Source organism: Anomaloglossus baeobatrachus, chromosome 2 (genome assembly GCF_048569485.1).
Source record: "Anomaloglossus baeobatrachus isolate aAnoBae1 chromosome 2, aAnoBae1.hap1, whole genome shotgun sequence".
NCBI classification, from domain to species: Eukaryota; Metazoa; Chordata; class Amphibia; order Anura; family Aromobatidae; genus Anomaloglossus; species Anomaloglossus baeobatrachus.
This window is the reverse complement of record NC_134354.1, coordinates 321595531-321611130: the sequence shown is the minus strand read 5'-3', so window position 1 is coordinate 321611130 and position 15600 is coordinate 321595531. Positions and strand designations below refer to the sequence as shown.

Genomic DNA, 15600 nt, shown 5'->3' with positions numbered 1-15600 from the left:
GTAAGATACATCACTAAACTCCTATACACTGCACATGTAATATACATCACTACACTCCTATATACTGCACTTGTAATATACATCACTACACTCCTATATACTACACCTGTAATATACATCACTACACTCCTATATACTACACCTGTAATATACATCACTACACTCCTATATAGTGCAGCACACTTAATATACATTACTACACTCCTATATACTACACCTGTAATATACTTCACTACACTCCTATATAATGCACCTGTAATATACATCACTACACTCCTATATACTGCACATGTAGTATACATCACTAAGCTCCTATATACTGCACCTGTAAGATACATCACTATACTCCTATATACTGCACCTGTAATATACATCACTACACTCCTATATACTGCACCTGTAATATACATCACTACACTCCTATATACTGCACATGTAATATACATCACTACACTCCTATATAATACACCTGTAATATACATCACTACACTCCTATATACTACACCTGCAATATACATCACTACACTTCTATATACTGCACCTGTAATAAACATCACTACACTCCTGTATACTGCACATGTAATAAACATCACTACACTCCTATATACTGCATATGTAATATACATCACTACACTCCTATATACTGCACCTGTAATATACATCACTACACTCCTATATACTGCACATTAAATATACATCACTACACTCCTATATACTGCACATGTAATATACATCACTACACTACTATATACTGCACATGTAATATACATCACTACACTCCTATATACTGCATATGTAATATACATCACTACACTAATATATACTACACCTGTATTATACATCACTACACTCCTATATACTGGACCTGTAATATACATCACTACACTCCTATATACTGCACCTGTAATATACATCACTACACTCCTATATACTGCACATGTAATATACATCACTACACTCCTATATACTACACATGTAATATACATCACTACACTCCTATATACTGCACATGTAATATACATCACTGCACTCCTATTTACTGCACCTGTAATACACATCACTATACTCCTATATACTGCACCTGTAATATACATCACTATACTCCTATATACTGCACCTGTAATATACATCACTATACTCCTATATACTGCACATTTAATATACATCACTACACTCCTATATACTGCACCTGTAATATACATCACTACACTCCTATATACTACACATGTAATATACATCACTACATTCCTATATACTGCACATGTAATATACATCACTACATTCCTATATACTGCACATGTAATATACATCACTACACTCCTATATACTGCACATGTAATATACATCACTACACTCCTATATACTGCACCTGTAATATACATCACTAAACTCCTATATACTGCACCTGTAATATACATCACTACACTCCTATATACTGCACCTGTAATATACATCACTACACTCCTATATACTGCACTTGTAATACACATCACTACACTCCTATATACTGCACCTGTAATATACATCACTACACTAATATATACTGCACATGTAAGATACATCACTACACTCCTATACACTGCACATGTAATATACATCACTACACTCCTATATATTGCACTTGTAATATACATCACTACACTCCTATATACTACACCTGTAATATACATCACTACACTCCTATATACTACACCTGTAATATACATCACTACACTCCTATATAGTGCAGCACACTTAATATACATTACTACACTCCTATATACTACACCTGTAATATACATCACTACACTCCTATATAATGCACCTGTAATATACATCACTACACTCCTATATACTGCACATGTAGTATACATCACTACGCTGCTATATACTGCACCTGTAATATACATCACTATACTCCTATATACTGCACCTGTAATATACATCACTACACTCCTATATACTGCACCTGTAATATACATCACTACACTCCTATATACTGCACATGTAATATACATCACTACACTCCTATATACTACACCCTTAATATACATCACTACACTCCTATATACTACACCTGCAATATACATCACTACACTTCTATATACTGCACCTGTAATAAACATCACTACACTCCTGTATACTGCACATGTAATAAACATCACTACACTCCTGTATACTGCATATGTAATATACATCACTACACTCCTATATACTGCACCTGTAATATACATCACTACACTCCTATATACTACACCTGTAATATACATCACTACACTCCTATATACTGCACATCTAATATACATCACTACACTCCTATATACTGCCCATGTAATATACATCACTACACTACTATATACTGCACATGTAATATACATCACTACACTCCTATATACTGCATATGTAATATACATCACTACACTCCTATATAATTCTCCTGTAATATACATCACTACACTCCTATATACTACACCTGTAATATACACCACTGCACTCCTATATACTACATCTGTAATATACATCACTACACTCCTATATACTGCACATGTAATATACATCACTACACTCTTATATACATCACTACATCCCCACTACATCACTAGACCCCTATATACTACACCTGTGAAACTACATTCCCAGATACTACATCACTACACCCAAATATTACTCACCAGTTACACCCCCCCATTGTCCCCTCAGGTTATTACTTACCTCTCCCTCCTCAGGTACCTCCGTACGGGCCCCCGCCGAGATGCTTCTTCTCTTGTTTGGGCCCCCGCCTATGCTGTTCTTGTATGGGCCCCGCCGCTGCTGTTCTTGTATGGGCCCCGCCGCTGCTGTTCTTGTAGGGGCCTCCCCGCTGCTGTTCTTGTATGGGCCCCGCCGCTGCTGTTCTTGTAGGGGCCCCACCGATGCTTCTCTCTGTATGGGCCCCGGCTTCTGCAGCTTCTTCTCCTGCCGGGCGGGAACTTTTCAAATGACACACACGCGCGCCGTACTGACGACATCAGGGCGCGTTTGTGTGTCACAGAGAAAGTTACCGGGCAGGGAACAGAGGACAGATTCCTGTGTTCCGCTGCCTACACTGTGCGGCGCTGTAGCATCTGTCCTCTGTTCCATGCCCGGCACGCAGCGTGTGATGAGGGCAATCTGACCACGGGCCTCCCGGAGCCTGGAGCTCCGGACAACAGGTCAGATTGCCCTCATCACTGACCGGCCAGCAAGGACGCCCTGAGCTAGGCGGGCCGGTCACAGAGAGTAGGCGGGCCGGATGTGTCCCGCGGGCCGCCCCTTGCCCAGGTCTGCTCTATACCATCCTTTTGGCCAGCTGATACCTCTCACCTGCTGGTGAAGCCTCCCAAATTGGCCTTACCAGCACCTGCAGCCCCAACAGCACCCCCTAGAGCTCCCGGTGACTTATCATCCCGAGTTCAGCAACTAAGCAAGAACGTCGCCAGGATCCTCGAAGCCCTGCAGCTCCAGCCCAAGACCAAGACTGTGGAGGAGATCCAGCTCGCCAACAGCCCAGAGGATGTCCCCTGGATGCAGAGGAGGAACAGCAGCTGGTATGGATCACCTGTTTGTTGCATGTGCAACAAAACCGGCCACCTTTCCCGTCGGTGTCCTTTAAACGGGCAGCCCCTGAGGCCAAGGGCCAATCCTCAGGAATAGATCAACAAGGCCCAGCTGATTGGCGTGAGCTGTATGTCGGAGGCCGCCCCATCATCTCCCTCACCGTAGATGGGATCCCGACGTCTGCATTCCTAGATACCGGCTCACAGGTAAGGACTATACCCCATGTACTGTATAAGCGTTACATGTCTGATGATGACCTCACCCCGCCAGATTCTGCCCTAACCATTATTGCAGCTAAGGGACTCCCGATGACCCAGGTGGGGTTTAATGAAGTGACTCTTAAGGTGGGGCGAGTAGAGTTACAGCACCAGGGACTCATAGTGGTGCAAAATGATCCCAGTGATCGTAACCCGAAAATGGTCCTAGGAACCAATGTCATTGAGAATTGTATGGGTGAAGTACTGTATTTATTGCAACAGCTGTCTGCAACTGCAGGGGCGGGGCGACAAAGGGTCTTGCAGCGTGAGATTCGAGCCCTCCTGCAGCGACAATAGGTGAACCTGTCTGGTGGAGAGATTGGTGGTGTAAGAGTGATGGATGTGGCTCCCCTGGTGGTGCTTCCGCAAAGTGAGATGATGATTTGGTGTAGGGCAGCAGTAGGTTCCTGTGGACAAGATTATCAGGCAGTGGTAGAGACCCTGCTTTCAGAACACTGGCCCACAATCTTGACGGCCAGAGGAGTGATTGACGTCCGGAAGGGGAGAGTGCCCATGAGAGTGATGAATTGCGGAGAGGAAGAGGTTAAGTTACCTAGATATGCCACTATTGCCAAACTGTTCACAGTAGATACACCTGCCATCCAAACAGCAGCGGTCACCCATACTGCACCTCAATCAGTTAGTGACAGCACACCCGGTCAGCCAGAGGAATGGTGTAAAGAATTACACGTAGGCACTGACTCCACACCGTTACACCACAAGAAGGTGGTCTACAGGGTAGTGCAGGAATATGAGCAAGTCTTCAGTAAACACCCATTAGACTTTGGGAGGATCAAAGGGGTCCAACACCACATTCCCACCAGTACACATCCACCCATCAAGGAGAGGTATAGGCCCATACCACCGCACATTACCAGTGTGCTAAGGACATGTTGTGGAACATGAGGAGGCAGGGGTGATCCATGACAGTTGTAGCCCCTGTGCAGATCCGTTAGTCCTGGTAAAGAAGAAGGATGGCACCATGAGGATGTGTGTGGACTACCGGAAGATTAATCAGATCACCCACAAGGATGCGTATCCGCTCCCCCGTACTGAGGAATCGTTAGCTGCATTAAGAACTGCAAATTACTTTTCTACCCTTGATCTTACTAGTGGCTACTGGCAGGTGTCTGTTGCTGAGGAAGACTGTGAGAAGACCGCCTTCGCCACCCCGATGGATCTCTGCGAGTTCAACAGCATGCCCTTCGGACTGTGCAATGCGCCTGGGACCTCCCAGAGGCTGATGGAGTGCTGCTTGGGACACCGTAACTTCGAAATGGTACTGTTATACCTTGATGATATCATGTTCTACTCCAAGACGTATGAAGATCATTTAGGGCACCTTGCAGAAGTATTTGAAGCCCTCTCAAGGTACGGGATGAAGCTGAAGCCATCCAAATGCCACTTGCTTAAGTCTAAGGTTCAATATCTCGGGCATGTGGTTAGTGCAGAAGGTGTAGCGCCAGACCCGGAGAAGATAACGGCTATCCAGAGCTGGCCAAGACCTACTACCATCAAAGAGGAGAGACAGTTCCTGGGCCTGATGGGCTATTACTGCCGCTTCATCAAGGGCTATACTAAGATGGCTGCTCCTATGCAAGATCTCCTAGTGGGACAAACTAAGCATGGCAAGACCGCTGGTCCTCCGTTCACATGGGGTGAGGAACAAGAAGCTTCCTTCCAACAGATGAAGTCGGCCTTGACTGGAGAAAAGATCCTGTCCTATCCTGACTACGGTCTCCCGTTCATCTTATACACAGATGCCAGCAATGTGGGCTTGGGTACTGTTTTGTCCCAGATGCAGTATGGCAAGGAGGAGGTGATAGCTTACGCAAGTAGAAAGCTCCGGCCAATGGAAAGGAACCCTGAGAATTATAGCTCTTTCAAGTTAGAGTTCCTGGCGCTCGTCTGGGCAGTGACAGAGAGATTTAAGCATTACATGGCTTCTGCAAAATTCACCACATAAACGGACAACAATCCATTGACACACCTGGACATGGCGAAGCTTGGAGCCCTAGAACAACGCTGGGTAGCTCGACTGGCAAATGTGACTTCACTATAAAGTACAGAGCCAGCCGTAAGAACACCAATGCAGATGCGTGGTCCAGGATGCCACACCTGTCTGATGAGGGGGCAGATGAGGATGAGTTGGAAGAGATTGAACTGCCTGCATTCCATCAACCTAACAGTGGTCAGCAAGAGTCAGCCTTCAACCCACTTCCCCACCATGGATAGCAAGAAGCCCAGGATAGAGATCCTGCAGTCAGACTGATCAAGATGCTGATTTCTCAGGCTGATTCCAGCTTGGAGTCCACTGCCCCAGCAGAAGCACAAAGGCTATGGAAAGAAAGGAGCCGGTTGTATCTGCAGCGAGTCAAGATGTGCCGAGGACTCATCAATCCCAAGACGCATGAGAGAGTCTGCCAGATCTTGGTACCACGAGCGTATGTGCCAGTAGTCCTGGAAGCCTATCATGATGGAGCTGGACACTTCGGCTGGAAAAAGCTGGAAATGCTGTTGAGAGAGCGCTTTTACTGGGTTTGAATGAGAGAATCCATTGAAGCATGGTGTAGGGATTGTGGTCCCTGTGTGCTAAGAAGGAAGGATGGTACCAGCCAGAAAGCCCCATTGCAGCCAATAATCACCCACCAGCTGCTGGAACTCCTTGCTTTGGATCATGTCAAGCTAACACCAAGCAGGAGCGGATACACATATGTGGCGCCCCTGAGGCTTCCGTCGCCACAGGTCATTGCACCCCATCCAGCGGTGTGATGCCCCATTCTGGGAGAGGAAGGGAGTGAACTCCGGTCCCCTGGTAAATCTACACTACACCCATTGCTAGGAGCACCAACTGTGCCCCGGGGCATTGCTCCACCTGTGGGGAGTAGTACCACCATTGCTGCCATATCATCCCTCATACAGCAGCGGCGGCTTATTAGCCGCATACCACAGGTGGCGTCACGAACACAAACTTTATTCATCAAGCCATTTTAATACTGACACCCACCAAGGCCACGGAGCCGGGCCCAGCCACCACTGACTACCTCCAGACTGGTCCGGCCCGGCACCGGGTGTCCCATAGCCCTGGGGTGGGCGAGTCAACTTTGGCGTCATGAACAGGATTTCGTGCCCGGTCCCACCGGGTACTGTGCGCCTGAAGAATCGTGAAATAGCCTGTGTTTTACTGTGAGAAACCGCCGCCATTACAGATTGCAAAGCGCGGGAAGAAGGGGGGGATGCCAGAAGAAAGGGCGCGAAGAGAAGCCCCGCCCCCTTGGTCTTGTCCAAAAAGAGCGCGAAGCAGTGCCCGCCATGGAAGGCGGAAGAAGAAGAAATGGCGCCTAGAAAAGCTGGCCGGCTGGCAGAACAAGTCTAAATGCCAGACCAGCAGAGAGAGAAAATGGCTCCTGCAAGCGGAGGCCAGGAGGAGCTTACCTGGATCAGGCCTGTGACCGCCGCTGAGCTGGAGGCTGAGGTCGGAAGGATGGCTGACGGGATGAAGAAGCAGAGCAGACGGGAGACAGCCGCGTGGGGGAAGGAGATTGTGCTGGCCATGAGGAGTCTGCAGAAGTCTGTGCAGCGAGGCCTGCGTGGGGGTGATGCCCACGTCCATCCAGAGTCCACACCAGCGATGCCGATCCTGCTGCAGAGCATCTCCGGCCTAGATCTGGGAGAGTCCCATGCTGCCCCTGCCGGCGCGAGTGCCCCAACCCCCGCTGCCATTCCCGCGGTCCCTGGAGAGACGCCCGGCACGGCGACGCCAATCCAGGCCGCAGCCACGCCAGGTGCGGCCCACCAAGATTTCGCCGCCGGAGCGCCGCCCATCCACACCGCAGCAGCGACGCTAAGCCCGGCCCGTCCAGCTCAGGCCCCAGCAGCGATACCCCGCTCGGACCAGCAAGATCCCACCGCAGTGGCGACGTTAATCCACGCCGCAGATGCGGCCCGCCAAGCCCAGGCCGCAGCCACGCCAGGTGCGGCCAGTCAAGAATCATTCACAGAAGCGACTCCAATACAGGCCGCCGCCATGCCAGGCGCGGCCCGCCAAGACCAGCAGACGCAGACTGTGCTGACCGCTGTCTACCTGCTGCCAGGTGGGGAGCCGGAGAAGAATCCCTACATGTAAAGAAGTAAGAAGCAGCTGAACTGTATATAGCCCCTTATTCTTTGTGAAGATGTCCCTTTTGTGCTGCCCTAATGTGCTTTTTGAAGACGACACCCTACCTTACTGCCCCTTGTACTTTTTGAAGAAGTCACCCCCCCTGTGTATGTGAACCGGGCCACTAGACTGGAATGTGGTCCCTGGTAAATGTGATGTGTAAAGTGTCCTGTGTAACCAGGCCACTGGACTTAGTGGCTGGTATTGTTTTCCACTTTGTCGATAGAGAGAAACAAACTGCCAGGCTACTGGACTTGTAGTAGCCAAAAATGTAATTAGTTGCACCCGTTGTGCCCCCTACCAGAATTATGGGGGATGTGCCCGAACCGTGCAATGGACTGGAAGTGCACACTTAGAGTTTTTCTTTATAAGAAGTTTGCAACGTTTACTTATATGTGCCTCCCATAAAGGGAAGAAAAGTTTTATTGTTTTATGTATGCATACCAAAAATGTTTTTGCAGTTTCTCCACATTTTCTGTTGTTTTTCAGCCTGAGGACGTGCTGGGATTTGCTGTGGGGGAGTGTGGCGCCCCTGAGGCTTCCGTCGCCACAGGTCATTGCACCTCATCCAGTGGTGTGATGCCCCATTCTGGGAGAGGAAGGGAGTGAACTCCGGTCCCCTGGTAAATCTACACTACACACTGGGACCAGGGAAAGTGGCAGAAAACCCTCCCATGCTGCATGCTGGGGGGGGCCGTAAGACCCATCCCTGCTCCTATAGGGTAGAACAGAGCAACTGGGGAGGTGGGAGGAGCCATCTGAGAGCAGTCAAAGAGAGGAAGGTCTAGTTTAGTGAGTGAAGAGAGAGTGGGGAAGGAGGAGGAGGCCTGCTGGAGGCAGGCAAGGAGGAGAAGAGAAAGGAAAGAAAGCTCCAAGGCAGTCAGGAGCTGAAAGGAAAGAAAGAGACGCTTCCTGGTGAAGATCCTGGGACTCAGAGGGTCCAGGTGACACTAATCAGAGAACAGAAGGGGTCCCAGGGCCACGGGTAGCTGTAGAGCTGCGGTGGCCTGTTCCACAGGAACATCGGTGGAGGGATCAAGCTGCAGCAGGGGACGGTCCCTAGAAACCGGAGGAGTGCAAAATCATCTCCAAACAGTAAAAACCGAGGCCCAGGGAATGTTGTAAACTCCCCGGGCCACAGCCCACAGCAGAACTTCTAGAAAAGGGGTAATCAGCCGACAGGTGACCCCCTTATTAGCCGCATACCACAGGTGGCGTCACGAACACAAACTTTATTCATCAAGCCATTTTAATACTGACACCCACCAGGGCCACGGAGCCGGGCCCAGCCACCACTGACTACCTCCGGACTGGTCCGGCCTGGCACCGGGTGTCCCATAGCCCTGAGGTGGGCGAGTCACATACACGCTCACAATGGTAGACCACTACTCGTGATTCATGGTTGTGGTACCCGTCAAGGATCTAACATCTCGTACTGAGGCAAAGGTCTTTCAAGCGCACTTCTGCAGAACTCATGACTACACAGAAAGAGTCCTCACAGATCAAGGCCCTGCCTTTGAATCCAAAATCTTCAGGGAGTTCTGCAATCTGTATGGATGTAGGAAGATCTGCACTACCCCCTACCATGCCCAGGCAAATGGGATGTGTGAAAAGATGAACCACCTAGTCATCAATCTGCTCAAGACTCTACCCCTTGAGGAGCGGAATCAGTGGTCTGAAAGGTTGCCGGATCTGGTTGACATGTATAACAACATTCCTGTCAGTTCTACTAAGTGTACGTGTCACGCTCCCCAGCTCCCGTGCCACGCTCCCCGGCTCCCCTGCCATGCTCCCCGGCTCCCCTGCCTTGCTCACCGGCTCCCCTGCCATGCGTCCCCTGCTCCACAGCCTCCATGCCCCATCACCTGCGGTCCCCAGGCAGCTCGGTCCCCGCTCCCGGCGCCCGGCGGCAACTCTGATCCAGCCCGGCACTCCTGCCTCCTGTGCACCGCTCCCTGCTCTGGCTTCTGGCACCCGGGCCTCGCGCATGCGCATTAGGGCGCGCGCGCGGTCATTGACCCTCTCTTAAAGGGCCAGTGTCCTCCAACAGGATATTGAAGTATCAGGTACAGGGTATATAGGGGGATCCTTTCCAAGTGGGCGGGGCCTGTTCTTCGTGTTTGCTAAGCTAGGAGTCAGGTCTCCTTGTGTCTTGTGCCATACTTACCTATCTCTTTCGTAGAGTCGCTCCTGCCACGCCAACCGGTCCTGACGATACCCGAACCCCGAACGGTGACTGTCTGCTATCCCGTCAGTTCCTACCATCTCCGATCCCTGCGGTGACCCACCTTCTCGCTCCGTTGGTTCCGGATTCTGCCTGACGTCATCTCGGCCTCCGAACCTGAGCTCCGTCACCCGGACTACCATCAGAGACCCCGTGGTCCCAGGGACGTCTTCACTCCACTCCTCTGCACGGACTGTCCTGCTACCTGTAGTGCTCCGGCTACCGGGCACCTTGCCCTCGGTGAGGTGTTCAGCCCAGTGGATCCACCTCCTGGGTCTGCCCGTCCACCTGGTCCTAATAGTACGCCTGCTTACCTTATGAGGGCCAGGCCTGGAAGACTGCCGGTGGACTTGGACATGGGGACTCCATGCGTCAGAGGCAGTACAAACAGATTCAGGAGTACGTGGAAAGAAATCTGAGCCAAAACAGGGAGAAGAAGGAACAGCAATTCAACAAACAGGCAACAGCTGCTCCCTCTGCACCATGGGAAGTGGTGCTAAAAATAAAAAGAATACTGCATAAATTGGACAACCAATGGGAAAGTACCCCTTATGTCACAAATACAACCATCTGATTATGACAACCAAAAGACCTGTCTTATCAGTAAAGACAAAGGGAGAAACACAGCCACAGTCTCCAGAAACCACTTGAAGAGGTGCCCAGAACCCCTACAAATTGTAGAAGAAGTCCCCATTCCATACCGAGGAGCTGAAGAGCAGAAGAAAGTGATCCACACCATCCTAGGTGACTTCCCGGCGGATTGGCCTATGCAAAATGGAGCAGTGATCGTGCCCGTTCTAACATTCCCACAACCTTTGGAAGAGCCCAAACCAGAGAGGCCTGCTGACATTGCACCCATACCTACACCTAGGGTCAGACCTGTACCTATGCCACGCACCAGTAGATCTCTACAAACAGTACCCATCACCAGCGGTGAGGGACCCGTAGACAATATGGAATCACAAAGCCTAGGAGGAGATTTAGGGTTGAGAAGGTCTACACGCCCTAACCTAGGCCAGTTACCACTCAGATACAGAGATTGAGTGATGAATATATATAATTTGCATTGAAACTGTAACTGTTGATTAATTGTTATGTAAAAATGCCAATGAACCGTATACTTCACCTAATTACAAGGTTATGGACTAGGTAGCGGATCCCGGCTACCCATCTTTCCACAGTTAACCCAGCTTTTCCCTTTTTGTTTTTACTGCTAAATGGACCATGGCCTCAGGACTGGCAGAGGTCACCCAAAAACGTTCTTGGGTTCCTGTATATATTTCCTTTTTCTCTCTACAACCATCAGGACTACCACACCCTCTGGAGAGGCTGGTTGAAGGAAGGGCCTGAGGTGTAGTCGGCCGAGGCTCAGCCACCACGGAAACTGGTGGCTACCCTCCAGGACAGAGGGTCCGGACTTTGGGACTCTTTGGGGTGGACTGGTAGGAGGGAATGTTATTGCAACGTTTAAGGTAAAGTGCCTCCCTATAGAGGGATGAAATGTTTTACATGTTTTTATCTCTTTTACAGTTTTGAAGTTAAATAAATGTTGGCAGCTGGACATCCCGAGCACAGGCTGTGTTTCACCAAGGGGGAGTTTGATGCCCTGGCAAAACCAGGTAGTCACAGAGGCTGCATCAATCTACCCAAGGTGCAGCCCATCCTCTTGTTTGGTAACACCGCAGTTCCCACACAAGCACACCAGCCACACAAAGCCTAGTCACCCACCCAGTACACAAGGGACACACCAGTGGGTGGGTCCAGACAGGTGGTAACGCCCACCTAGGGGTCCTGAGATGCCATGGTAGAAACAGAAGTCAGTCTAGTTAGGAGGAGGAAGTGAGAGAAGTAAAGTGAAGCTGAGACAAGCAAAAGAGCAGCGAGATAGTGGCTGGGTTGGAGCCCGGGCTGCCGGACTGCTGCAAAGACAAGGTGGCAGACAGGAGTCAGGGCCACAGGAGACGGAGACTCGGTCACGGAGGACCTGAGGTGGACCGGGGCAGGGTCATAGCCCGCCGGTACCGATGGAGGGAATCCGGTCCAAGACCGTGCAGTCGGGGTGCCTGGACCCTGGGGAAAGGACAGTTTCAGACGCCGGACCAATTAACCAGCAGGGGACAAGGCTCTATGCTTTGTCCCACAAGACAGCTCCAATTGGTGAGACAGAAGCCCAACACTGTGGATAGGGTGCCTGTATGTACCTGCAAATATCCCAACGGTCAAGTCTTGTGAGCAACGGCTCTCAGCACACATACACCGGGAGCGGATTTTTCATGTTTCAAGTGGATTAGTCCACTCTACAGACAAACACAAAGTGCAGGAGGAAGGGCCCCTGGCTACTACTTGTGTGCGGGACTCGAGCACACCCCCTCCGGAGAACACTGGTTGCCAGCTTTGCTTTACAATATGGACTCTGTGTTTATTGGCCCTCCACATCAGCACAGCCTCATCCTGCATCACGACTACCAACTGTAAGTTTCCCATTTTCTGCTTCCTAAAGACTGTTCCCTGCAATCACTCACTATACCCTGGGCCCCGGGACTACACCTCCCCTACCCGTGGAGGGGATACCAGCTTGCTGCCCAGTTCCATCAGCCCCGGGCACCCCACATATATGGGCAGTGGCGGTGCCATCTATCATCACCGCGTCCCATGGGCGGCGTCACTGACAAAGACTCTATCCCTTGTAAATACCCCCTTTTCACTTGTGGGCGGCGGACTGCTGCTCGAGCCCGGGTCCGGTTCCCACTCGAGCCACAGTAAAGCCCCGGATCCGAGCATCCTCGAGCAGCCCCTTAGCTACGGTCTGGCCCCGCGCCCACAACACATGTTACAAACTACAATACAGGTTACGGGAATAAATACCTTCTATTTTCCAAGCACAGCCTTTGCATTTATAGTGCACAATCCTGCGTTCTACTAAGGGTATGTGCCCAGGATCAGAACTCACTGCGTCCTGGACGCAGCGTGTCCTGACCTGAAGGGCTGTAAGTCTCTTATGCAGGAGAATGTAGGAGACCGCAGCTGCTCGTGCCCACGATCAGGGTTCAGTGCTGTATTTCGCTACGGAGGACGCCTATGAATCTGCAGCAAACAATTGACATGCTGCTGTCTGGAAAGACAGGTCAGTTTACGCTGTGGAAAAAACAAGCACAGTGGGTATGCGTTTTGGACACAGCGAAAACACACTACATCCAAAACGCTTCAAACACTGATCGTAGGCACACACCGTAGTTTCTCTAATTTAGCAGAGGCTGACTCTGGCCGTAAGGGCGCTTTTCCACTTGCGTACTGGTTCCGATGCAGGAGCATCGGAAGCGATATGCTAATGACCCTCTGCTGCGGTGACAGCCGAGGGTCATGCGACTATGATGTGATCTTGTGATCACATCACAGGAGCGGAGAAAATGGAGGGAACACTTTCTCCCCATCTCCTTTGCTGTCTGTCTCTGCGTGCACTGCACTGCAGTTGCATAACATGCGAGTGTAGTGCGATTTTACACACATGGGAGCCGAGACTCAGTGCAAATCGCAGCATGCTTTGATTGCACCGAGAGCCCGATTCGTGTGGAGAAAAAACGGGACAGAGGAAACTGTCTCATTGTTTAACACTGCTGCGAGTGCAATCCGATTTTAATCGGATCACACTCGCACCAGGAAATCGCAGATGGAAAAGCGCCCTAACCAGAAGCATAGAGCTGTGATGTCTGTACTGATGGTGACTGGTGATTTAAAGCCTGAATTGTTCTATCCAGCAACAGAAGTAACATGTCTGAATATGTGTCTATTATATCGGAAAAGGAACTGCCAACGTAGAAGAGGTGCCATGATAGATGGCCCCAAAATAAGAAGTAAAAAGTAGCACATGGTGGACAAATGAAATGGGTAAATGGGGCTGCTATTATATTTTAACTTGATTTTTATTTGAGATATCCATTTAATCAAAGTACAAGGTGATAAAACCCTTTTAAACAAGTTATATAACATTAGTAATATATCCTTCATATTTTATAATATGGAATTTTACCTTGTTATTGTCCACTAGGGGATTTTGCTGCATCAAACATCTTTTTCCTGCCCTCCATGCCAGACATTGCTTCCACATTCTTGCGCCAATCACTGACTTCAACTGGACGCTCCTGAATTATAATGAGAAAATTGAACACCCTTTAGTTAGACCACATTATAGTTATTAGTGTAATGACAAAAACATTTTTTTTATGAAACCATGTGCAATCGAGGAACTTTAATGGGTAATTTAAGAATAAGTATTCCTTTTTCTTGTTTCTTAAAAAAGTTCCCCCTTTCATTCAAATAAAATAAGGCAAAAATTATTTTTCCCCCCAAAAAAGGACATGCAATTTTGCATTATTGAAACAATAATAGTAATAACTAAGCAACTTTTATTATTCGTTTTTTAACAAATACGGTATAAATATATACAATATGTACAAAAGAAGTGTTTAAAAATTATTTTTTCCTATGAATTTTAGTTTCAAAAATTCAATTTTTTTCGATTTCGCATGTAGTTCCTCCATCAGTTTTACAGCACGTTCAGCTTTTTGGTTAGATCTGGGAATGTCAATTAATGACTCCTCGACCAACCAGTGCACCTTCAAACACTTAATTGCCTTCTTGCACTTTGTCTTGGTGAGTGAGGTTAACAGTTCATTGAAGGACGCTTCATTGTAGTGTTGCGACTGGAACCAGGTATTTGCCCATTCATAGCAGTATCATGTGTGGCTTGCGATTGAGAAGTGCTGGCTTGAGCTTGAAATATTGATAGTCGGATTCGTTTACTTGGATGAATTGATTCCAAAGGAGCTTGTTTGAGCGTCAAATAACCAACCTTGCCTCCACTCGCAACTTGCCTCAGGTAGAGCTCTTTATCCTCCGAGTTTTTCCATTCTCCATTAACGTTGGTAACATCAAATAACTGAGAAAGTGTTGCAGTGAATTTATCAGAAGGTTTCTTTTTGTTTTTGACATTTAGATCAATCAGACGATTGAGTTTCTTTCTGATGAGTGCACTGGATAAAAGTGGGAAGTCTAGAGTTTCCCTCCAGAGCAATTCTATATCCATTATCATATTTTTTATTCGATCCAGTCGCTGTTTCTCGCTGTTGAAGAGAAAACTGAAGTTTCCAAGAATTTGGCAGTTCGTTGGCATCTGCGTGAGATTGGAGAGCTTTTCAACATATGGAATACTTGGATCCCTTTTCTGTTGAGAATAGGAGGACAGATTCCTTGTCCAGATAGACCTGTTTGCCTTTACACTGTTGCTGTAATTTCTAGAAGACATTTTCTGAATGACCTGCACTTCTTGATCGTAAAACTTGAAGCTTTGCACAGAAAATGAAAAGATAATACTAAATTACAAAATATTTTACAATATTCCAGAATAT

General features: G+C 48.6%; 1 protein-coding gene across 1 annotated transcript in view; it reads right to left on the bottom strand.

The window, feature by feature from the left end:
* TNNI1 (troponin I1, slow skeletal type) overlaps positions 1 to 15600 on the bottom strand; it is a 1221672-nt gene that overhangs the window by 340820 nt on the left and 865252 nt on the right. The window contains exon 5 of the mRNA XM_075333870.1: positions 14223 to 14334. Coding sequence (XP_075189985.1) covers positions 14227 to 14334 — 108 coding nt within the window. The 3' untranslated portion in view covers positions 14223 to 14226. The remainder of the gene's footprint in view (positions 1 to 14222; positions 14335 to 15600) is intronic.